The sequence below is a fragment of the Neofelis nebulosa genome, chromosome 4, assembly GCF_028018385.1.
Source record: "Neofelis nebulosa isolate mNeoNeb1 chromosome 4, mNeoNeb1.pri, whole genome shotgun sequence".
Lineage (NCBI taxonomy): Eukaryota > Metazoa > Chordata > Mammalia > Carnivora > Felidae > Neofelis > Neofelis nebulosa.
In genome coordinates this window covers 167669982-167694602 of record NC_080785.1, presented here as the reverse complement: position 1 = coordinate 167694602, position 24621 = coordinate 167669982, and the positions used below count along the sequence as shown (strand labels likewise).

General features: G+C 57.0%; 1 protein-coding gene across 3 annotated transcripts; it reads left to right on the top strand.

The window, feature by feature from the left end:
- The first annotated feature begins 875 nt into the window (after window positions 1-875).
- On the top strand, window positions 876-22848 carry GNA15 (G protein subunit alpha 15). Of its 3 annotated transcripts, XR_009261207.1 has the most exons (8): window positions 878-1376; window positions 7690-7874; window positions 12885-13039; window positions 13649-13777; window positions 16717-16846; window positions 17939-18092; window positions 21044-21398; window positions 22109-22848. XR_009261207.1 is itself a non-coding variant. In XM_058728388.1 (7 exons), exons 1-7 carry the CDS (start codon window positions 1232-1234, stop codon window positions 20089-20091), a joined length of 963 nt encoding a protein of 320 aa, XP_058584371.1. In that variant the 5' UTR covers window positions 876-1231; the 3' UTR covers window positions 20092-21031. The 3 variants fall into 3 exon arrangements, 2 of the variants coding, with proteins under 2 accessions (XP_058584371.1, XP_058584370.1); XM_058728388.1 differs by lacking the exons at window positions 21044-21398; window positions 22109-22848 and adding an exon at window positions 20027-21031 and having other exon boundaries at window positions 876-1376; XM_058728387.1 differs by lacking the exon at window positions 22109-22848 and having other exon boundaries at window positions 21044-21951.
- The last annotated feature ends 1773 nt before the right edge of the window (window positions 22849-24621 follow it).

The following is a 24621-nucleotide window of genomic DNA, read 5'->3' as shown; positions in this document are numbered from 1 at the left end:
CTCTCAAAGTGGGGTTTCTACCGTCAAACAGGGCAAAGACCTGCTGGATTGGACACAACCCAAGACGTCCCCTTTGGCTGTGAGTGCCCATCCAGAAAGCAGCCATGTGTCACCGTCCTATTTCTAGGGTCCCGGGGGCCCAGGGGGCAGGGGCAGGTGGCCCCATGGCCTTGTGGGGAAAGTCCCTGAACCGCACGTTCGACCCTCAAGGTCCCCCTGTGCCTAGGCTGCCTGTCCGCCTCCCCCTCCTGGTGACCTTCCTTGACCCCTATTTAAAGCCCCAACCCAAGCACCCAGCGTGCCCTACCCCCTGCTCTGCTCTCTTTTTGGCTCGGAATGTACCATCATCCAACAGCCTTGAATGTTAAACAGGTATTTCCTTATCTGCGTCTCCATCTAGAATGTTCGGCTTAGTGTTGTCACTTTGTGCCCTGCTGTGCTCGGCACTGTCCCTGGCACACAGTGGGCACTCAGTCCTCGTCCGCAAGGAAGAAGGAAGCTGCCTGGTCAGCGTTGAGAGCCTGGGGCCCTGTGGGCGACAGCAGACTCCGGACCCTGGCTTGTTCTTCCGCCCGGCGCCCGGGCAACTCACTTCCTGGCCCTGTGCCTCAGTGTTGCATCTACCCATTGGGAAGTCGGGGCGCTGTGCACCTGAGACGGCCCCTCCACGGGAGCCCCCTGGCTTCCGCCCGTTTTTTTGGAAAAGATCCTCATTGGCCTTGCCCCGACCTCTCGACCTCCCCTCATCGGCTCCGCGGAGGGGAAGGAGGGGTGCGCCTGGGGTGCGCCTGGGGCCCGCCTGGAGGCGGCGTCAGAGGCCCCGGGAGGATGGAGTCCACCCGTTCTCCAGAATGAGGAAGGAGGGCCCGGTGGGGCGCTGCGGGGACGCTCACTGCACCCTGTGGTTGGGCCCTTCCTCCCGGCACCCCGCCCTCCCCGGGGGGCACCCGCCCTCAACCAGTTTGGCAGGGCAGGCCGGGTCTGGAGATGGGCGGGGAGCCCTGAGCCTCCGCGCCTTCCTGGGCGCCTCCTCCCGCCCCCAGCCGCCCGCCCCGCGCCCGCCGGACACTCAGGCCTCGCCGGGCGCTCGAGGCCGGGGAGTCGGCGTCCCCGGGGGTGACCCCCCCCCCCCAAGAAGGGTGCGCAGCCCCGGTACGCCCGACGGCCGTCCGGGCGGGGAGCCCTCCCCGGGGCGGGGCCATGCCGCCTCGTGCCCGCTGAGGCCCCCACCATGGCCCGCTCGCTGACCTGGTGCTGCTGCCCCTGCTGCCTGACCGAGGATGAGAAGGCGGCGGCCCGGATCGACCAGGACATCAACAGGATCCTGCTGGAGCAGAAGAAGAGGGACCGCGGGGAGCTGAAGCTGCTGCTTCTAGGTGAGCGGGCGGGTGGGGTGCGCACGGGACGCCGCCGGGGACCCCGCGGGGCCGGGAGAGCCTGACCCACTTGGGGGCGAGAAGTCTGAGGCCCAGAGAGACCAGGTCCTCGCCCCGAGGTGTGGGCAGCGGGAGGCCGGGAGGGGCTTGTGCAGGGGGGGGTGGTGGCGGGGGCAGGCCCCGCGTGCCCTGCCGGCCTCTGCCCTGGCGTCAGGGGAAGGGGGCCATGAGCCCAGGCGTGCAGCCGGCCTCGGGGCCTCCCCGTCGCCACCGAGGGCCCTGCCCCCTGTCTGTCTGCCCCACGCCGGCCGGGGAGGGCCTGGCCCCGCCTGCTCTGGCGGGCTCGCGGGGGAGTCCCTGGGCCCGGGCATTGCCCGCGGGCTGTGACCCACTGGCTCACTGATTCATTCATTCGAGAAGTATCGACTAACTCTCCGGGCGGCCGCCGCAGCCACCGAGATGGGCGATGTCCCTGCCTCCGGGGACCTCATCTTGCCGACAGGGAGACAGACGGCCCAGAAGCCAATAAGCAGAGAGAGAATTTCCGGCGGCAAGAAGAGTGAGGAGGAAAATAAACCAGGGTGGAAGGGAAGAGTGACGGGGGCGGCAGGTCGTAAGGCTCCAAGATTGTGGCCTCCCAAAGCGCAGAGTCTTGTCCCCAACGCGTGTCCACTCCCTCCACCCCTGGGGCCCTGCGGGCTTCCCCTCCGGATGCCAGCCTCACTCAGAGGGGCTCCCGGGACATCCTGAGCCCTGGCGGGGGGGGGGGGGGGGGGAACACCAGAGAAGGTCTCAGGTGTCTGGAAGTCACATCTGCCTGCCCTGGGCCAGGAGGCCGGCCATCCGTATGGCGGCCTCACTCTTCCCTGCCTCCGAGGTAGGGGGGCCCTGGGGAGTGGAGAGGAGGGTGTAGAAGCCTGGGGCCCCCAAGATTGCACCTTAATTAGGGCCCTTCTGACTCTAGTCTTTTATGGAAAAGACACCCCCCCCCCCCATTTAGTTTTCCAAGGAAGCTGGCATGGGGACGGTCTCAATGGCCCCATGGCTGGCCCCTCAGACCCCAACTCCTGCAACTTCCTCCTGCGATCCTTTGGCACAGGCCCTTGCCTTCTTTGCTTTTTTCAATTATTTCATTTTCCTGAAGCTTCGGCAAAATCGTCAGTGAGGCTATCTGAGCCTGGAAGGTTTTAATTAAAAATTTAATTACTTGGGACGCCTGGGTGGCTCAGTCGGTTAAGCGTCCAGCTTCGGCGTCGGGCCCCGTGCTGACCCCTCGGAGCCCGGAGCCTGCTTCGGATTCTGTGCCTCCCTCTCTCTCTGCCCCTCCCCTGCTCACGCTCTGTCTCTCCCTGTCTCTCAAAAAATAAGTAAACATTAAAAAATTAAAAAAAAAAAAAAGAATTAAATTACTTGGGGCGCCTGGGTGGCTCAGTCAGTTGAGCGTCTGACTTCAGCTCAGGTCACGATCTCGTGGTTCATGAGTTCAAGCCCCACATCGGGCTCTCGGCTGTCAGTGTAGAGCCTGCTTTGGATCCTCTGTCGCCCTCTCTCTCTGCCCCTCCCCTGCTTGCATCCCCTTTCTCAAAAATAAATAAAATATATTTTTTTTAATTAAAAAATTTAATTACTTTAATTGCTATCTCTATTTGACATCTTCAGACTAGGTAGGCTATTACAGGAAGAGGATGTATGATATATGATGTATCATATTATTATATTATTATTAGGGCTTTTAATAATATTATTATTAGGGCTACTTAGGCTATCTGTTTTTTCTTGCGTCAGTTTTGGTGATCGATGTCTGTCAAAGAACTTGTCCCTTTCTTCGAAGCTGTCGAAGGTATGGGAATCAATCGTGTGCCCCATTCCCTTGTCCTGAGGGACATGTGAAGCGTCCATCTTTCATTCTGTTTGCTCGCTTCCTCTCGATCCACCCGGCACGGACGTTTACCGATGCTGGCGATCTTTCCTTGCACACCTCGAGTTTACGTATCCGAACCTCAGGGCCTTTCCACTTGCTGTTCTCCCTGCCGGTGGCTCTCGGCATCACCCACGCCTCCACGCGGCCGGTGCTGTCACTCAAGGCAACACAACTCGTGTGTCACCTCCGCAGAGAAGTCTTCCTGGATTCCCTGACCACAAAGGCGGCCCGTCCTTCTCCTTCCTCCTTTCTTCAGGGCACGTACGGACGTTCTGTAGATTTGTTTAACTTGTTCTTTCCTGTCTGTCTCTCCAGTTACACGGAGGTGGGGACCGTGTCTTTCTTGTTCATGCCTCTGTCCCCAGCATCCGGCCCAGGGAGCATAGTGAACCTGACAGAGAACAGATGCCCAGAGCATAATTTATGAATGAATAAGCGAATGAAGGAATCCTGTCTCTGGGGCGACTTCCCCTGGAGCTGCACCGAATCTTCCAGAGCTGGGAAGGTCCCTGGTGCCACACCACGCTGACCACTGCCCAGCCCTCCCCACACCAGGAAGCCCCTTCTGCTGGTGTGCGGTGGGGGCAGGGAGGTTGTTCATGTTCCCAAGCGCTGATGGTGGCCCTGTGGACCACGCTGTGGACTGTGGTTTTGACCACCCCCCTACCCCCCAGCCCCAAGGGCTGCTTCCACACCTCTCTCCCTTCTTGAAAACAGGAATTGAAACCAAAAGTTATTTTTTCCTGGAGGTGGCTGGTCTTTTTGAGGAAGCAGGCTGAGGGGCCGGGAGTCTGTCCCTGACAGGAAGCGATTGGCGTGTTGGAGAATGGTGGGGGGGGGGGGGGACGTCAAAATGAAGCCATTAAAGGAGCCAGCTCTGTCCACAGAGCTTGAGGTGGATACCGCTCCTGTCCCCAGGTGGGGAAACCGAGGCCCAGAGAGGCGAAGCGATTTGCCCAAGGTCACACAGCCAGGATCGGAACCTAGAATTCTGGTTCCGGAGCCCATGCATTTGACCTCCCTGTGAATGTGCCTCTGGAGAGAAAAGCCACAGCACCCCAGTGACAGATGGGGAAACTGAGGCCCAGGGAGGTGATGGGATTGGTCTGGGGTCGGCAGCCAGTCTGAGCCAGAGCTGGACCTAGAAGCTGAGCCTCCTGCCCTCCAGCATGTCCCCGTGGCCCCGGCTCCTGGAGCATCAGAGGTCTGGGGCGGCCTTCCGCCGTGGAAGGAGCCGCCAGCTTCCCCTTCCTCTCCACCCCCAGGAGGAAGCAGGCCCTACCCCTCTGGCCCACCAGGCGGGAAGAGCTGTCCCTGCAGCCCCCAGCCCCATTTGCGGACTTTCCCGCAGCAGACCAGGAACCTGGGGCTGGAGAGGTTCCAGAATCCTCCGTGGCTTCAGGACAGTCACGGGCTGCAAAGAGAGGGTTCCACCCAGTGGAGTCTTCAGACTTTAGGTTGTGACCCAGTCATGAGTCACAAAATCCATGCTGTGGGTGGCGACCAGGATTATTTTGTTTTTCCTTCAACGACACGGGAGAGAAGAAAATCAGTGCCTCGCAAGTCAGCCGTTGCTCTGTGTGACCTTTGATGGGTCCCCACATGTCTGGGGGAGACCCGAGGTCTGAGAGTTGAAAGGCTACCGGGAAGGAGGTCAAAGGGTGTGGTCCCCTGCGCTCGTCTCGGTCCCCCTTCCCGCAGCCCCCACAGGACCTGTCCGGGTCCCGAGTGTCTGTGGACATGTGACATTGACATGACGTTCATTGTCCGATACTCTGATGGCGCCTGACCCGGCAGGCTGGCCGGAGCCCGTTTTGTCAGTGAAGGACCCACCAGGGCTTGAGTTTACTCCCTTGCTTCTCTGCTAGCTGTGGGACCCCGGGAAAATCACCCCACCTCTCTGATTCCCGGGTGTCTTTTGCAAATAGCAAACCGGTGGGACTCTTTGTGGGGGGGGGGGGTTGGCTGAGGACAGGCACGGGGTATTTTGGCCCAGACACCAAGAGTTAAATCAAGCTCGCGGTGACTATGGATATGGGGAACTTTCTGGTTTAATACCGCTAACCCATGAGCTCTGCACTCGGACAGAACGAGGTCTGAGTCCCAGCTTGGCCCCTTAACCGGCTGCGTTGGCCCGAGGCAAGCCCATCAGCCGATCTGGGACTCAGTTTCCCCATATGAAGAGTGGGCCAAGAGCCGTCCTTCTGTCAGGCGATCTCAGACACATACGGCTCCGTGTTGGAGATTTTCAGGCTGTGGACCCGGGGCGTGGGGGTGTTTTGGGTGTTTTTGGAGGGGAAACTTTTTATTTCGGAATAATTTTAGATGTATGGAAGAGTGGCAAAGACAGAGCAGACGTTCCCATCTACTAAACGGCTTCCCCTGTGTTGACATCTCATATGACCCCGGTGCACCTGTCCCAGTGGGAGAGCTCCCTCGGAACCTCACGACTGCGCTCCGTGAGCGGCGCTCCGGGCCTGGGATGTGGCCGGTTCTCTGTGGGGGCCCTTTTTCTGTTCCAATTTCCCATTCAGCATCTCGCATCACATGTCAGGCTTTTCCCCTCGGTTAACTTTTCCGTTTGAAATGCTTTCAGACCCACTGAAACGTTGCGCCCGGTTCTTCTGCAAATGTTGATGTTTTACCATATTTCCTCTCTTCTCCATCTCCCTCCGTCTCGCTCCTTTTTTTTTTTTTTTTTTTTTTTTGTAAGTTGACTTGATTTTGAGAGAGAGAGAGTGTGGGAGCAGGGGAGGGGCAGAGAGGGGGCGGGGAAGGGAGAGAATCCCAAGCAGGCTCCGCGATGTCAGCGCAGAGCCTGACGCGGGGCTCGGACCCACGAACCACGAGATCGTGACCTGAGCCGAAACCAAGACTCGGACGCTTAACCGACTGAGCCACCAGGTGCCCCAGAGCAACTCATGTTCTTGGACCTCGAGTCCAGTGGACTTAACCACACCTGGTGTCGCCCCAGGCCTGCCCTTGTTGCCCACAGATATGTGGGGACACGGAGCTCCTGGGGGGGCACCCTCTCTTCTCTCCGCCTCCTCCACCCCCACTCTGCTCCCTCCGGCTGTTTCCTCTTTCTGGGCTCCACCCCTTCCTTTCCGGCTGCCTCCTGTTCCTCCTTCCAGTCCCCCCCTCCTGTGCCGGGAAGGACCCCATGCCAGGGTCCCCCAGGAGCTGGGCGGGGCAGGGAGCTGTGGGAGGAGCCTCCCGGTCCCACCCCTCCTGCCTGGCTATCACACCATTTTACAGATGGGAAAACAGAGGCGCGCGCACACACACACACACACACACACACACGCCAGGGCTCAGGCAGCAGGGAGTCGAGCCTTCCTCTCTGAGCTTCCAGACCGGGACTACCGAAGATCTAAGTGTTATTGTCGCAAGCCCAGGGCTGGCTTTTCTGGGCGTGGGACCTGGGCAGTCCCGCAGTGCCCTGGGCTCAGAAGGGCCCCGGCGTGCACTTGGCCCCGTGAATCGTGTAGATGGCCCTGCAAGGACCCCTCTCCCCGCTCTGGTCCATCAGCGAAGCCTTCTTAGTCCGTCTCCCAAATATCTCTCGAATGTCTTCTTTCCACCGGGTCCAGCCCCCGTCGTCACTCACCTAGACCTCCACCCCGGACGCCCTGCCCCTGCCCTCGCCCCCGCAGTCTGTCTTCCCTGCAGCGGCCACCGCAGAACACCTTCGAGGACCTGGGTCGGGTGCCCCACTCCCCATAGCCCTCCAGGGTTCCCACCTCCCTGGGGTAAAAGCCCGAGTCCTCCGCGTGGCCCCCAGACCCCCCGCACCACCTGCCCCCCCCCCCACCTCCACTCTGCTCCAGCCAAACAGCCTTTTTGCTGTTCCTCAGTATTTTCAGCCCCGCGGGCCAGACCCTCTCGGACTGCCCGCTTCTGCTGCCCGAGCGAGCAAACAGCCAGAGGCCATGGGGACACAAATGGCCGTGACTGTGTGCCAATAAAACTTTATTTAGGGACGCCGAAACAGGAATTCCAGACCAGCTCCACATGTGATGAAATACTCGTGTTTTGTTTTTTGTTTTTTTTTTTAATTCCTTTCAATCGTTTAAAAATGTCAAACCCACAAGCACAGAAAGTATTTGAGCCGTGAAAGCTGTCGTACAAACTGAAAACCTGCTGGGCACGCGGACACAGGCTGCCGGCTGGCTGGCCCCTCGAACCCTGGTTGGCTGACCCCCCCCCCCAGGGGCCTCTTACGGGGCGCTCGTTTCCCCTCGCAGGCAGGCTCTGACAGCAGGGGAAACTGAGGCACGCAAGGGGAAGGCGCTCGCCCAGGGTTCCGGAGCGGGGTTGGAGCCCCGGGGTGGCGGGTGGCGGGAGCCCCTGGGACTGAGCTGCTGGTGTCCCCTCCCCCCCCCCCCCCAGGCCCCGGCGAGAGCGGGAAGAGCACGTTCATCAAGCAGATGCGCATCATCCACGGGGCGGGCTACTCGGAGGAGGAGCGCAAGGGCTTCCGGCCCCTCATCTACCAGAACATCTTCGTGTCCATGCAGGCCATGATCGAGGCCATGGACTGGCTGCAGATTCCGTTCAGCAGGCCCGAGAGCAGGGTGAGCGAGCGGGGGGCTCGGGCCTGGGCCGCGTGCTGGTGGCCCTGTGGCACTGGGGGTGGGACCCGTCCCTTCCGACCCCCGGGCCCAGGCTGTGTCCACTAGGACCCCCGGGGCAGGATGCGTGCCCTCTGACCCCAAAGCCCAACACATCTTCCCCTCACAACTTCCGGGGCAGGACCGCGTCCCCTCAGACGCCCCCACCCTGTCAGGCCGAGTCCCCTCAGACACCCCCACCCTGGTGGGACCATGTCCCCTCGGACCCTCCAGATCAAGACTATGTCCCCTCAGAACCACAGGTCTGGGCCGTGTCTCATAGAACCCTCCGTTCAGGGCCATGTCCCTTTGGACACCTGGGACAGGGCCGTGTTTCTTGGGTCCCCAGGTCTTGTCAACTCTACCCCAGGAGTTTCCGTGCATTCCAGGCAACTCGGCATCAGCCCCCCTCTCGTGCTGTCCTGTGGGCCCTGCGATGACAGGGGTGGCCTGGGTGGGGGGGGGGTCCCGAACCAGCACCCGCTTTGCTGTAGCAATGTTAATACCATCGACCGGCGACAGAGTCCGGCTTCGGGGCGGGCAGCTCCGTGTGCACGTGTCACAGGAACACCTCCCACGCTCTCCACCCTCGTCACCAGTGGGGGTGTGCACAGTGCGGTAGGGTTCCCGGGAGGCCTCTCGACGTGGTCCTCCTGAGGAACTAGAAGGTTACGGCCTCGAGTGGCAGATCCCCAGATCTCCCTGCCCCAGCCCCATGCCGCTGTCCGTGTCCATGAGTTTGCTTTTTCTAGAAGCCTCACGCAAGTGGGGTCATGCAGTGTTCGTCCTTCTGTGCCTGGCTTATTTCACTTAACGTGATGTCCCCCAGATTCATTCATGTCATTACCTATTATGGATTCCCCTTCTTTTTTTTTTTTTTTTTTTTAATTTTTTTTTTCAACGTTTTTTATTTATTTTTGGGACAGAGAGAGACAGAGCATGAATGGGGGAGGGGCAGAGAGAGAGGGAGACACAGAATCGGAAACAGGCTCCAGGCTCCGAGCCATCAGCCCAGAGCCTGACGCGGGGCTCGAACTCACGGACTGCGAGATCGTGACCTGGCTGAAGTCGGACGCTTAACCGACTGCGCCACCCAGGCGCCCCTCCCCTTCTTTTTTTAAGGCTCAGCAATAGCCGTGTGTGTGTGTGTGTGTGTGTGTGCGCGCACATGCACCACATTCTCTTGATGGACATTTAGGTTGTTTCTACGCCTTGGCTATTGTGACTCGTGCTGCAGTGAACACAGGATGTTAGTATCTTTTCAAGATCCTGATTTCAATTCTTTCGGGTAAACGCTCAGAAGTCGAATTGCTGGATCATAGGGTAGTTCTATTTTAATTTTTTTGAGGACCCTCCACACTTGTTTGCGTCCCCCCCCAACAGCACACGAGGGCTCCAATTTCTCCACAGCCTCGCCAGCACTTGTGGGTTTTTAAAAAATATTTATTTATTTTTGAGAGAGAGAGAGAGAGAGAGAGAACAAGCAGGGGAGGAGCAGATCGCGGGAGACACAGAATCTGAACTGTCAGCACAGAGCCTGACACGGGGCTCGAACTCACAAACCGTGAGATCGTGACCTGAGCCAAAGTCGGATGCTTAACTGACTGAGCCACCCAGGTGCCCCTAGAATAGCGGTTTTAACTGAGCTCTAACACACGTGCTGAAGAAGCCAGTTCACAAGCTCAGTGAAGCCATCACAACGTAAGTGCACGTGTGTAATCGCTGCCCAGGACGAGAAGCAGAACGTGTCCCCAGAGGCTCCTTCCCCAAATCACTACCCCCCAGGAGTAACCAGCGGCTATATTGGGGTTATCTATTTTTGAACTTCTCATACATGGAATTATACAGAACGTTCTCGCATGTCTGGCTTCTGACGCTGCTCAGTATGTCTGTACTTCTTCCATCTTTGGGGGCATAGTTGTGGTTTGTTCATTTCTATCATGTGTGTTTCATGAAAACCTACACATCTCTGTTGGGTATCTGTGTAGAAGTAAATTTGGATCATAAAGTAGATTAGATTAGGAGGAGACACCAGACCGTCTCCAAGCACTTGACTATTTCACACTCCTGCCAGCAGTACATGAAGAGTTCCAGTTGCCACTCATCCTTGCCAACATTGGATGCTGTCGGCTCGTTTTAGCCATTCTGGTGGGTTCTTGGAGGTATTTCATTGTGGTTCTGATTTGCATTTCCCTGATTAAGAAGGAGGCTGCACGCCTCTTCACAGGTTTATCGGACATTTGGGTATACCATTTTGTGAAACAACTGTTCAAATCTTTCGCCCATTTTTGTTTTTGCCCTTTTTTTTTTCTTACTGATTTATAGCAGATTCTTTGTATGTTCTGGAAGAGAGCACTTTGTTGTGTATTTTGTAAATATTTTCTCCCCATCCATACCTTGCATCTTCATTGTTTTCATGGTGTCCGGATGAATAGCTCTTAATTTTAATGAAGTCCATTATGTCAGTCTTCTGCTTACTGGTGTGTTGTTGGATTTTTGCTTTTTGTGTTTGTTTGTTTGTTTGTTTGCTTTTGGTAGCCAGCTTAAGAGATGTTTTTCCCCCTCAAGGTCATGATGAAATTCTCTATCGCTATCTTTAACTTTTTTTACTTACTTGTTTTTTAAAGTTTTATTTATTTATTCTTTTAAAAAATTTTTTTTTCAACGTTTTTTATTTATTTTTGGGACAGAGAGAGACAGAGCATGAACGGGGGAGGGGCAGAGAGAGAGGGAGACACAGAATCGGAAACAGGCTCCAGGCTCCGAGCCATCAGCCCAGAGCCCGACGCGGGGCTCGAACTCACGGACCGCGAGATCGTGACCTGGCTGAAGTCGGACGCTCAACCGACTGCGCCACCCAGGCGCCCTTAGTTATTTATTCTTGAGAAAGCAAGAGAGAGAAAGCACGCTCATGGGAGCAGGGGAGGGGCAGAGAGAGAGGGAGAGAGAGAGAGAGAATCCCAAGCAGGCTCTGTGCTGTCAGCATGGAGCTGGACACGAGGCTTGAACCCACAAACCGGGAGATCACGACCTGAGCTGAAACCAAGAGTAGGATGCTCAACCGACTGAGCCCCCCAGGTGCCCCTCTATTGCTGTCTTTTAAGTGGAGCTTTATTGTTTCAGATTTAGATTTACATTGTACCTGGAATTGATTCCTGTGTAGGGTGTGATCACGTTTCTTTCCTTTTTTATCCTCCTGGTGCAGCTATTCAATGGTGGCAGTGCCCCTTAACATTTTTCCCACCGTACCACAGTCTCGTCTTTGTGATAAATCGGGTGTTCAGATGTGCCTGGATCTGTTAACGCTCGCTGTTCTGTTCTGTTGGTCAATATCTCTGCCTTTGAGTGAACATCATTTCATGTTAGTGATTGCAGCTTCCTAATACGTAGTCTCGGAGCCTGCGAGTGGAAATCCTTCCACTTTGTCCTCCAGAATGGCGTCGGCTGCTCCGGGCCCTTTTGCATTTCTACATTAAGTTTAGAATTATCTTGTCAGTTTTTACGCGCACACACGCCTTTCTGGGATTTTGGTAGAATTGCATGGAATCTGTAGATTAATTTGGGGAGAACTGGCAGCTTAAAAATGCTGAGTCTTTCAATCCACGAACACAGCATAGCCTTCCAGTTATTTAGATCCTTTACATTTTTTCCTTAGCGGGACGTCTGGGTGGCTCAGTTGGTTAAACGTCCGACTTTGACTCAGGTCACGATCTCAAGGTTCACGAGTTCGAGCCCCGCATCGGGCTCTGTGCTGACAGTGCAGAGCCCCCTTTGTTGTTGTTTTTTAATGTTTTCTTTTTTTCTTTCTTTATTTAGAGAGCATGAGCAGGGGAGGGGCAGAGAGGAGAGAGAGAGAGAGAGAGAGAGAGAGAGAGAGAGAGAGAGAGAGAGAATCCCAAGCAGGCTCCATGCTGCCAGCACAGAGCCCGATGCGGGGATCGAACTCACAGACCGTGAGATCATGACCTGAGGTGAAATCAAGAGCCGGGCGCTTAACCGACTGAGCCACCCAGGTGCCCCGCAGAGCCTACTTTGGATCATCTCTCCCCCCGCCTCACCCCTCCTCCGCTCGCACGCGTGCGCCCGCTCGCACAAATAAACATTTAGTAAACAAATTTTTTCTTCGTGATGTTTGTATATTTCAGCGTGGCGAGATTTCACGTGTGTTGTTAGATTTATTCCTAGGTATTTGAGATCTTTTTTTTTTTTTTTGCTACTGTAAATGGGATTTAAATTCTTGAAAACGTCCACCAGTTAGTGGTTAATATATAAGCCACACATCGGATGTGTGTCTGTTGATCTCGCCAAGGTAACTAGTTTATTCTGACAGCTCATCGCTAGACTGTGTTGGACTTTCTACGTGCAGCCATGCTCTCGGCGAGTAACCACCGTGTGACACACTCCTTTCCAAACCTGACGCCTTTCGTTTCCTTTCCCTCTTGGGTGGCCCTGGCGAGGACCTCAGTAGAAGTGGTGGCCCTCGTTGTCACACTCCCAGGCACAGAGGCACACACACACCCCCACGAGCATACACGCACGTGCCCACACGGACACACGCACCCACGTGCACAGGCCAACGCGGAAGTCTGAGCCGCCGTCCCTGCTGGAAGGAAAGGAGGACGGGTGGAGGCAGGGGAGGGGCAGCACGAGGGGCCAGCGGGCGCACGGCTCTGGCTGCGTGTGCCTCGACCTCCCCGCGGGACCTGCACGCATTGTTTCATCACGCTACCTGTCTGTCGTGAGGGCACCTGTAGCGACTTGCCTCATGAGCGTCAAAGATGCAGAACTGATGTCCCTGCACGTGCCTTCTCTGCTGCCCCTCTGCTCTCCATCTGGGGACAAAGGGGGGCGCGAAGGAAGGAGCAGAGGCGAGGCGGGAGGGGGGCTAGGAACTGCGGTGTGGGGGGGCGTTCCGTCGCAGAGGGGCACAGTGGCTGGCGGGATGTCTGACTCGCCCCGTCCCTCCCTCCCCAGCACCACGCCAGTCTGGTCATGAGCCAGGACCCCTACAAAGTGACCACTTTCGAGAAGCGCTGCGCCGTGGCCATGCAGTGGCTGTGGAGGGACGCCGGCATCCGGGCCTGTTACGAGCGTCGCCGGGAGTTTCACCTGCTGGACTCGGCCGTGTAGTGAGTGCGGGGCTCGGGGGCGGCAGGTGTGGGGCCCAGATGCAGCCGGTGGCGAACTCGTCCCGGGACAGAAGGGGCCCAGGCTGGTTGGCTCCCACTGCGGGAGGTGCTGTGGATGGTCTTGCTCCCGGGTGACGTCGTTCCTGGGGGGGCACAGCTCCTAGGGTGACATCGTTCTGGGGAGACACAGCTCCTAGGGTGACGTCGTTCCTGGGGGGACAGTGCTCATCACCACGCAGTGACACTCCCTGGGCACGATGCTGGGCATTGAGGGCGATTTGACAGCTGCAGCCTGTTCCCAGGCCATCACTTTTCTTGGGACAGTGTCACTCCTGGGGGTGACAGCTCTCCAAGGTGACACCCCTCCCCCGGTGACACTGTTCTTGAGTTCACGCTGTCCTCGAAGTCCTGCTGTTCTGAGGGTGAGGCTGCTTCGCCCCGTGCTCCCTCAGCCTCAGGGTGATGCCCCCAGGCTACTTGCAGACTCAGAGGTCTGGCCCCTCCCCAGCAGCTCCCCTCCCCCCGCAGGGTCTTCTCTGGGCTTTGGAGGGGGGTCTGAGAAACAAAGGGAGGCTGCGAGACTAGGCCTCAGGGCTCCTCACTCCACAGCTACCTGTCCCACCTGGAGCGCATCACTGAGGAGGACTACATCCCCACGGCACAGGACGTGCTCCGGAGCCGCATGCCCACCACCGGCATCAATGAATACTGCTTCTCCGTGCAGAAGACCAACCTGCGGTGAGCCCATGGCCCGGAGCTGGGGAAAGCTTCCTGTAGGAGGGGGCAAAGGAACTGGGGCCCTGAAGGATGAATAGGAGTTTCCCAGTACCGGTCCTCAAGCGGCTTCCAGGCTGAAGGAGGCTGAGCTGGATCTAGACACCTGGAGTCCCCATGCAGTCAGGTGTGGGACCTGGAAGAGCCCAGAATGAGGCCACCAGAGGTCCAGGAGGGCAGGTCTTCCTGAAGGAGGGGACATTGGTATTAGGGCATTGAAGGTTGAATAGGAGTTCAGTCGGATAACTTGAAGGGCTGCTGGGTAGGAGGAGACGGAGACTGTGTGGTCAGCGGTTTTCCAGAGGGATCGATTTGGGCCTGGGGAAGCTCAGAGGGTGATCCCCCTGATGGGTGAGGCTGGAGGTCAGGGGACTCAGGAGTGGGCGGGAGCCATGATCCAGGCAGGAAGCGCTGGTAAGGGCCAGGGCAGTGGTCGCGGGGATGGAAATGAGGGGATGGAGCAAAAATTGTTTCCGACGTAGAATGGGCAGGACCAGATGAGCCCAAGGATCAGAGAATCTGGGTGATGGGGTAAATGGCAGGTCATGGTGGTGGTGGCAGCGTGGGGGTGTTAGACTAGACAATGATGTCCTTTGGGGCACGTTGAGTCTGAGGGATCTGGGGCATCTGGGAGGTGGCTAGACACACACAGGCCTGAGCTGGAAGGCAGAGGCGTGACTGGCCAGCGCAGCAAGGGGTCCAGGCAGAGTGACGGACAGCGTCGAAGACTAAAGGTGAGGTCGGGAAGAGTATACCGGGAAAAGCGACTTCTGGGATTGGCATTTAGAGGGTCATCAGTGACCTTAACAAGCTCCGTGTCTGTGGGCTGATGGCAGGGAGCTGTGGAGGGTGCGGGGTGAGGACTGGACACAGGGGTTGTGCTCACCTCACCCATACTGAGTCTCACACTGTCCTGAATTGATACCCCAAACGTGCTCCTCTGGCCTTTGCAATAGTCCTCACCAGGAAGGCTCATAATTTATCTGTTTGCCATCAGTCTCCTCCCCTGACAGAGAGCCCCACAAGGCTAGGGGCTGAGTTTGATTCCCCTGCTTTGCTAGCGATGATCAGCTCAAGATCAGAGTGGAAGTTAGTTAATGTGGGAGGAGAGTTGGAAAGATGGAAGGATAAATGAGTGGATGGATGTGTGAGAGTATGTATGTATAGGTGTGTGGAGGGTGGGTGAACGGGTGGGTGGATGGACGCAAGAGTATGTGGGTGGTTGGATGGATGGTTGGTTCAATGGTTGGGTGGATGGATAGATGGATGGATGGATGGATGGATGGATAGATGGACAGAAGAGTATGTGGGTGGTTGGATGGATGGATGGATGGATGGATGGACAGAAGAGTATGTGGGTGGTTGGATGGATGGATGGATGGTTCAATGGTTTGATGGATGGATAGATGGATGGATGGATGGATGGATGGATGGATGGATGGATAGATGGATGGATGGAAGAGTATGTGGGTGGTTGGATGGATGGATGGATGGATGGTTCAATGGTTGGATGGATGGATGGACGGAAGAATATGTGGGTGGTTGGATGGATGGATGGTTCAATGGTTGGATGGATGGATGGATGGATGGATGGATGGATGGATGGATGGAATTGCATGTGGGTGGTTGGATGGATGGATGGATGGATGGTTCAATGGTTGGATGGATGGATAGATGGATGGATGGATGGAAGAGTATGTGGGTGGTTGGATGGATAGATGGTTCAATGGTTGGATGGATGGATGGATGGATGGAAGAATACGTGGGTGGTTGGATGGATGGATGGTTCAATGGTTGGATGGATGGATAGATGGATGGATGGATGGACGGAAGAGTATGTGGGTGGTTGGATGGATGGATGGATGGTTCAATGGTTGGATGGGTGGACGGACGGACGGATGGATAGATGGGTGGATAGATTGGTAAAAGTTTAGGAATGAAGGTAGAGGTTGGGGAAGTCACAGGAAAGGCTGGGCTGAGGTGCTGATTATTAAGTGAGAACCCTTGAGTGTGTTCCTAGGTGAGGAGAGAGCTAATCAGTGGGGTTAAGGATCAGAGGGATCCTATTAGGAGATGGGAGGCTGGCAAGTAACCTACCCCACATATATCTCAGTCCGCTAAGCCCCACTTGTAGCCACTGCACCCCTATCCCGCTCTGGGGTTGGAGGGGGTCTGAAGAGGCACAAGAGGGGTTGCTTGGTCTGTCGGATCAGGAGCCACAGGCACTAGCCTTGGCTTCCCGTCCATACAAAGGGGCAAGTCCCTTCTTGCTCTGAGGCTTCTGGCATTTCCTGTTGGCTGCCTGTGTAACAGTCCCATCCCTGGGGAAATGACGCAGGGCTCGTTATCAGTGACCCACATTTCTTAGAGAGAGAACAGGAAGGTGGGAGGGCTCAGGCTTTGTTGTGGTGTGTGTGTGGGGGGGGGGGTGGGGGGGGTGGAGGCTGGGCTTTCGCCCTGGGCCACACACCGAGGGGATGGCGTTGTCCAGCCAGGATCGTGTGGCCACATTTCACAGATGGGGAAACTGAGTTCTGGAGCTCTTCTGCGCTTTGCCCCCCCTGCCCCCCCCCCCCCCAGCCAGCCAGAACCAGGGCAGATTCCGGATGTGTCTGACCCTCTGTCTTCTAACGCGGGGGCAGAAATCAGGCAGCCCAGGGCAGAAGCCCGGGAAAATGTCCCCCTCCCGTGCCTCAGTTTCCTCGTGTGTAAATGGGCAAAATAGTAACACCCACCTTGCAGGGTGGGTGAAAGGCAAATAACACACAAGGGGCATTGGCCCAGTAGCTGGCACAGATTCTGGCTGCTATTAATATTGGTCTTGACGTGTCCCAGCTGTCTGGGGTGCCGTGTCACAGGGCCCTGATTGGGTCTGAGTTCTGACCCGGGCTGGCTCCTGGCAGGATCGTGGACGTCGGGGGCCAGAGGTCGGAACGGAAGAAGTGGATCCACTGCTTTGAGAACGTGATCGCCCTCATCTACCTGGCCTCGCTCAGCGAGTATGACCAGTGTCTGGAAGAGAACAACCAAGAGGTGAGGTCCACTGTGGGTGCGGGGCACCGCCTCCTGCTGGCCCCCAGGCGTGCAGCCGAGCAGGACAGCCCATGGCCACGCTTGATGGGGTCCGGGTGTGTCTGGCGTGGCTCTGAATCCCGCCCCCCACTCTTCCGTGGTCAGAGCGCTGCGTCCCGAGACACAGATACACACACACACAAAGGGACGCCAGAGCCCCTGGACGCAGCCCCCCCCCAGGAAGCGCAAGGCAGCTGGCCTGGGAAAATGGGTCATTGCCTCAGGGGCAGTGTCCTGCTTTTATTCAGAAAGGCTGGACAACACTCTTTTGTGAGCTCTTCTCCTAATTAAGACCCGGCCCATTTCCGACATCTGGGCTTTTAGGAGTTACGGTTCCACACGGACAGTTTGGGGATCCAGGGGTCAGATGCTATCGTCCTGACTTTCAGACCGAATCAAACAATGAATTTGAGGTGGTTCTGCCACAGAGCTTGCTCCAAGGCAGCCACACGAGGCGTCCTAGTTTGCTGGGCTGTCCTAACAAAGTACCACAGCCCGGGGGGGGGCCGGAGCCACGGAGACTTTTCTCCCAGCGCCCGAGGCCACACACCCTGGATCCTCACGTTGGCCAGGCTCGGTCCTCCTGAGCCTGCGGGGGAGACCGTCCCAGGCTCTCTCCGCTTCTGGGGGTCACTGGCCATCCTTGGGGTCCCTTGTTCTGTGCACCCGTTACGCATCTCCGCCTCCTGTGGTCCCATGGACTTTTCCCCACGTATCTGGGTCCAAACGTCCCCTCTTTAAAAGGACACCTGCCACCAGACGCGACAATCTAGAAGGACCTCTTCTTAACTAATTACATCTTCAAAGACCCTATTTCCAAGTATGGTCCCATTCTGCGGTTCCAGAGGGGCGTCAACTTGGGGACATTAGTCAAAGCAGTATGGGCCACACAAAAGCGTGGGCCACCCCCTCCGACCCAGCCGGGAATCGGGGAGCCCAGAGCTCCCGGACGGTAGGCTGGCAGCCCCCTCTCCACGTGGGGGAGGGCTCGTGTCTGGACCAAGGTGGCCGTCGTGTTGGAGCCATGGTCTGCCTGTTCCACCCCCCGAACAGAACCGAATGAAGGAGAGCCTGGCCCTGTTCGGCACTATCCTGGAACTGCCCTGGTTCAAAAGCACGTCCGTCATCCTCTTCCTCAACAAAACTGACATCCTGGAGGAGAAGATCTCCACCTCCCACTTGGCTACCTACTTCCCCAGTTTCCAGGGTGAGTGGTTCTAGAACTCTCTAAGCCCTTCTCCGGGCTCGTCGAGCCCGGCTCCAACGAGCAGCTCCCAGGAGAGATGCTGGTCCAGACCCTGCCCCAGCTGGAGTCCGTGGAGTTTCAAACGGGATCACACAGACCTGAGTTCCAGACCCAAGCCGTGAGCCTCAGTTTCCCCCTCTGTGTGTGTGTGGGGGAGATGGCAGCCATCATTCCCGAAGCACCTGCTTCAAGCAGGGGTTCTAAAGAGGCAGGTGTTACAGATTCTCTGCGCATGGTCTGCTGTCGAGCTCATCGTCATGAGCCACACCCGGAGGGTGTCAACCTTTTCCAGACTCTGCCTAGGTTTTCGAGACTTCTTTTTTTGAGTCGTTCATAGTCACTGCATCTATGTCTAATCAGATAGCAGAATAATTTTTTTAATTGCTACTTTTAAGAGACAGAGAGAGAGAGAGCAGAGAGAGGCAGACAGAGGATCTGAAGAGGGCTCCACACTGAAAGTGGGGGGCCCGAGGTGGGGCTCGAACTTACGAGCTGCAAAATCATGACCTGAGTTGAAGTCGGACGCCCAACCGACTGAGCCACACAGGCGCCCCCTCGGTTAGCAGAATACCAAGGAAATAGGTGCCTGACCTTTGAACAAGTCCTTCCAGGACATAACGTCTTCACAGACACAGCAGCCCTCTTTCCTGGGGTGCTTGTAGCTAACAGGTTTGTGCAGCGTCTCGGCAATTGCGCGTGAATCAGGACAGGACGACCTCACTGAGCGGGTTTGGGGGCGAGCCGTCAGCGCAGACGGAGGGGCGAGGGCCTGGCCGCCTAGAGAGGATTACGGGGGGAGTTGGGCACAGGTCAGTGTACCCCGCAGAGGGGAGGTGGGGTTTCGGAGGGTCCCGGGAAGGGGTGTATTGGCTAGCACTTTCCGCCCAGGGCCACTGTGAGGACGCAGCATGGTTGTCTCAGGGTAGCCAGACGTCAGCCCGGGGGTGGGGTGGGGGGAAGCCTCTGCTCCCGACGTGGTGGCCTCAGAGGTCCCGGATGGTCACAGCCGCCTCATTCTATGGCTCAAGCCAATCAGTTAGGCCAGCTCCCACTCAAAAGGGGGCAAACAGACTCCCGTCTTGGTGGCCGAATGGCACGCACGTAAAGGGCGGGGGGGGGGGGAGGGGAGCGATGGCAGCCGTCCTGGGGACGAGCTGGCTTCATCTCCCGGCACCACAAACTAGGAGGCTGGAAACAACAGACGCGGATCCCCATCAGTTAAGGTGACCAGAAGTCTGAAATGAAGCCGGGGTGGGTTCTTTCCGGAAGCTCTGAGGTCGGATCTGTCCCTGGTGTCTCTTAGTTTCTGGCGTTACCTGCAATCCTCGGTGTCCCTAGATATATGGATACATCCCTCCAATCTGCCTCTGTTGTCACATGGCCTCTCTCTCTCTGTGTGTCATTCCTCTTCTTATAAAGACGCCAGTCATTGGTTGTAGGGCCCCCCCAATCCAGTGTGACCCCGTTTCAAGCTAACCAATTACATCTGAAAAGACCTTATTTCCAAATGAGGTGACTTGGTCATATTCTGAGGTTCTGGGGGGATGTGGATCTGGGGGAACACTGTTCACCCCAGTACACAAGCAACGTGGCAGATGAAGGTCTTAAGCCCGGTGACATCACCACGGGCGTGACGCTTGGCCTTGTCAGGTCTTGCAGCCCACGAGGCCAATCTCAGCCAATCATACCCGGAAGACTTAGGGGCCCGAGAGACAGATGGCAACTTGTCCCAGCATGGCGGACGCCCCTTGTTCCCTTCCCGGCTGGGCGGCCTTGGGAATGGGAACATGGTCTGGAGAGTCGGGGGGGGGGGGGGGTGGATAAAGTGGATAGTTTTGAGGGACTGTTTTCCTTCATGTCAAAGGAAACGCTCATGACTCACCTTTTTCTCCCAGCCAAAGGGGCTGCAGTACTCTGCCGACTTCCGGGTCTCAGTCCTTGCCTGTTCTGTACTGAATAACGTTTGTGATTACAACAGCGGCTGAAGTGTCTAACACTGCCGAAGGCGCCCTCACGTATGGACTCATTTGATCCTCGTTAAAAAGTCCTGTGCAGTGGAGCTCTTCCTCCTCACCGCTATAGAGGTGGGGAAACTGAGGCACACAGAGGCGCAATCACTTGCCAAAAGTCACACGGCCAGCGGGTGGCAGAGGCAGGATTCGAACCCAGGCTGTCCGGACCCGGAGCCACCGGCCTTAACCACTGGGTACCCTGCCTGTCTGGAAGAATCAGAATAACATTCTGATTATGGAGCACAGAGCCCTCCACATGAGTGCATTGAATCCTCACGACTCTGGGAGGCTTGGGACTGTTAGGATCCCCATTTTACAAGTGGGGAAACTGAGGCTCACAGCGCTAACATGGACTAACATATAAGGCAACCCAACGAGTAAGTAGGAGAACCAGGGCTTGGGTTCTAGAAGCCCTTGCCCACATTGTGCTTGGGAGAGAGAGAGACTGAGCATGGCAGGTGCCTCACCAGGGTGGCCACCCCTCCCCTTCTCTTGGCCTCGGTTTACCCCTCTGCACCTCTCAGGAATGTCTTTCTCTGCAGCTCTAGGCTCCCATCCCCTTAGCCGCAAGCCCAGCCAAGTGAGAGGGTTTCCTTCTTTAACACAGTTCTGCCTGAAGTCCCAGGGCCAAGTCTTATTGGTCCGTTCCAGGTCATGTGACTCACCTGAGTCCATCCTCGATGATCCCATTGGCTGGACCTGATAGTCATGTGACCCTCTAGAAAAAACAAAGATGGCGCCGGCCTGCACCACGGCGCGTGGTTCCTGGGGCGCCTGCAGCCCCGTTGATGTGCATGCGTGGAGCAGGGTCTCCAGATCCCCTCCTTGACCCAGGAGACTCTCCCTCCTGCCCCACGAGCCCCCTGCCCTGACTGCGCATCCCCCCTTCCCCTCCCCCAGGCCCGAAGCAGGACGTGGAGGCAGCCAAGAAGTTCATCCTGGACATGTACACTAGAATGTACGCCAGCTGCGTGGACAGCGCCGACGAGGGCAGGAAGGGTCCGCGCTCCCGGCGACTCTTCAGCCACTACACGTGCGCCACGGACACGCAGAACATCCGCAAGGTCTTCAAGGACGTGCGGGACTCGGTCCTGGCCCGCTACCTGGACGAGATCAACCTGCTGTGAGCCAGGCCCCGCTGCCCCCGGGCTCAGACCCGCGCGTGGCAGGCGGGACCTGCGGGCGGACCGGTTCTCAGGGAGCCCAGATGCCGCTTGTCGCTCGGCCCCAGGTCCAGGTGGCCGAAGGGCTGTGAGTGAGTCAGAGGTTGACGGCGGCGGGTCGTCGTCCCCCCTCCCGTCTCTGCCTCTCGCTAGGACAGCCCCTGGGTTTGCCCCCCCCCCCTTGACTCAGTTTACCTCCTCGGAAAGGGAGGGCAAGGGCCACTTGGGATGCCAGGGTGGGGGGAAAAGTGGGGCGAGCAGAGGATGTATGATCTCTCCTGGGCAGAGGCCGGGACCTCCGCGGAGGTGCTGCCCCAGCCCCGTGATGCGGGAGTGGGCCTTCCATCGAGGGACCGGACTCTGGCGCCCCCTAGCGGACAGGAAGCGGCACCGACCCGCTGAGGCCTGGGTGGCGCGGGGACTTCCTGTTCCCGGCTGGAAAAGCGCCCCGGAAAACGCTGTCCCTTTCACGATCTGAGGCTCACAGCGTGTCCTGCCCTGTTTACAGACGAGGGAACCTGAGGCCCACAGGCATCCCCCCGCTTCCCAGGCTGGGGGCCGGGCGCACCGCAACATCCCTTCTGTATTTATTCCCTCCCCTTCTGTGGCGCCCCTCGCAGGACATTAAAGAAACGACATTCTGGACGCCTGTGGTTTCTTAGGGTCGTCCTGTTTATCACTATGCAGCCCCTTCTCGGGGCGCCTGTCCCAGGCGGGGTGGCACCACGGAGCAGGAGGGAAGCGATCGTGTGGACGTGTGGGACGCGTCAGCCCACCCTGTGTTGTTACCCCAAAATTCCAGGAGCCCCCACCCACCTCGGATGAAGGTGAAGGTTCAGACGTCGATGGCTCCACTTACCCGGGACCGCGGTCTCCCGCCACCCTCAGGGCCCGGCGGGTCACAAGCCAGCCCACCTCTGCTTTCCGGTGAGGAAACCGAGGCACAGAGACACGGAATCATCTGACGAAGGCTCCAGCCTGCGAGACGGCAGAGCCGAGAAACGGATTCATCCAACGCTTTTTGCCTTTTACTTTCAAACCTATAAACTTTATGTCTCGGAATAGTCCCATTTACAGAACAATTGTGCAGCTAAGTACAGAGTTGCCTTACGAAAGCACACTCAGTGTCCCCTACTGTTCACATCTTACGTTAATATGGTGCTTTAAAATTTTTCTAATTTTTAGTTTTATTTTAGAGAGGGGGGAGGGGAGAGGGGCAGAGGGAGAGAGAATCTTACCCACGCTCCACACTGTTGGTGGAGCCCCATGCGGGGCTCAATCTCACGACCCTGAGATCCCGAGCTGAGCTGAAATCAAGAGTCGGGCGCTCAGCCGACTGAGTTGCCCATGTTTGTTTGGTAATTTTGAAGAACTTCTTGGTTTTATTCAGAGATTCGTGAATCGGGGAGCATCGCATCTGACAGACAGATAGAAGCCCCTGGCTCGATTTTCATGAGCTTGGCAGTTTTCAAGCACGCTGGGCAGGGATTGCCTTGGTTTCCCGGGACCACAAAATAAAGTGCCACACACTTTGTGACTTCATGGCAGATTTCTACTCTCAGTTCTAGAGGGCAGAAGTCAAGGTGTGGCAAGGCTCTCTCCCTCCAAAGACCCCAGGGCTGGATCCTTCCCTTCCCGCGCCTTCCAGCTTCTGGGGGCTCCAGGCGCCCCTTGGCCTTGGCTCAGTCCCTCCTGTATCTCCGCCTCTCTTCATGTGGCCCCTTCTCCCGTGTGTGTCCACGTTTTCCCCCCTCAGAGGGGACAGCGGTCGTACTGAATGGGGGCCCACCCTAATGACCTCGCCTCAACTTGATTACACCCGCAAAGACCCTATTTCCGATGAGGAAATGTGGTCACGTGAGGTCACAATGAGGTCACGTGCCCAGCTATGGGGGGGGGGGCGAGGACTCCAGATCTCCCTGCAGGTATTTCGGGGATCGTCCCTTGGTGGAGGTTTGCCTGGAGCTTTCCTCGAGATTAGGCTGAGCTGGCGGGCTTCAGGGGGCAGGACCACAGAGGCAAAGGGCCACTTGCCCCTCATCGTAGCAGGAAGACCGGTGTGACACCGCTGTGGGCGTCGGGCCCCTGGTTGAGAGGTCGCCCAACCCTTTGAAAATTTTTTTTTTTTTTTTTTTTTCTGATCGTGGAAAATACCAAACCTACCAAAACAGGGAGGTGAGGCAAGGCCGCGCTGGGACTTTTGTGGGCTCAAGGCATTATTGCTTTCATAGGTCTCCTCCTCCAGAAGCAACTGTTAAAAATTGTTTTCTTGTTAAAAAAATTTTTAATGTTTATTTTTGGGGTTTTTTTTGTTTTTTTTTTTAAATTTTTTTTTTCAACATTTTTTATTTATTTTTGGGACAGAGAGAGACAGAGCATGAACAGGGGAGGGGCAGAGAGAGAGGAAGACACAGAATCGGAAACAGGCTCCAGGCTCCGAGCCATCAGCCCAGAGCCTGACGCGGGGCTCGAACTCACGGACCGCGAGATCGTGACCTGGCTGAAGTCGGACGCTTAACCGACTGCGCCACCCAGGCGCCCCTTAATGTTTATTTTTGAGAAGGAGAGAGAGAGAGAGAGAGAGAGACCGTGCGTGCACGGGGGAGGGGCAGAGAAAGAGGGAGACTCAGAATCCGAAGCAGGCTCCGGGCTCCGAGCTGTCAGCACAGAGCCCGACGCGGCACTCGAACCCACGAACCATGAAATCATGACCTGAGCCGAAGTCAGATACTTAACCGACTGAGCCATCGGGTGCCCCTTAAAAGCTGTTTTCTTCACAACTGTGTTGGTAGAAAGACCAGTGAAATCCAGAGGGGGCTCACTGTTACATATTCGTGATGGTTGTATTTGTTTCCTTCTTCTAATTTCAAAAAGGAATGAAAGAGATTCGCACAGGCCCCTGAAAGTGTCATGGGCAGAAAGCGTAAGCTGAGCCTGAGCCCGGGACCGAAAACCCCCATCCCTATGCAGTCAGTTGGCATTGACCCTTCCTGGCTGGCCCATTTCCGGCCCTCCCTCCTCCTGGCCCCACCACACCTGCCTCGTGGTGACTCTGATTATCCTTGACCTCGTGCCGTTTCATCACTCACGCACGTGAGGGCCCCCTTCTGACACACAAGGCCTCCCGCCTCCAAAGTCTAGCTAGCCCGTGGACTTTGTTCCAAATTGGCCAGCCTTCCGTGGACGCCCCTTTCCTGGTCCAGGATCCCTGATCGTGCTGTGTTGGCTCTGTGCCCTCATTCCGGGGTGGCTCGTCTTTGTCCCTCACGGCCCCTGGGAAGGGTTCTGTTCGGTTCCCAAAACCCGGGTTTGTCT

What these genes read in the sequence shown, in the direction of transcription:
- GNA15 (XM_058728387.1), top strand. Translation starts at nt 1,232, where the DNA reads ATGGCCCGCTCGCTGACCTGGTGCTGCTGCCCCTGCTGCCTGACCGAG. An exon ending in CTGCTGGACTCGGCCGTGTA is followed by an intron (nt 13,040 to 13,648) that starts GTGAGTGCGGGG and finishes CTCACTCCACAG; the next exon opens with CTACCTGTCCCACCTGGAGC. An exon ending in CTACTTCCCCAGTTTCCAGG is followed by an intron (nt 18,093 to 21,043) that starts GTGAGTGGTTCT and finishes CCCCTCCCCCAG; the next exon opens with GCCCGAAGCAGGACGTGGAG.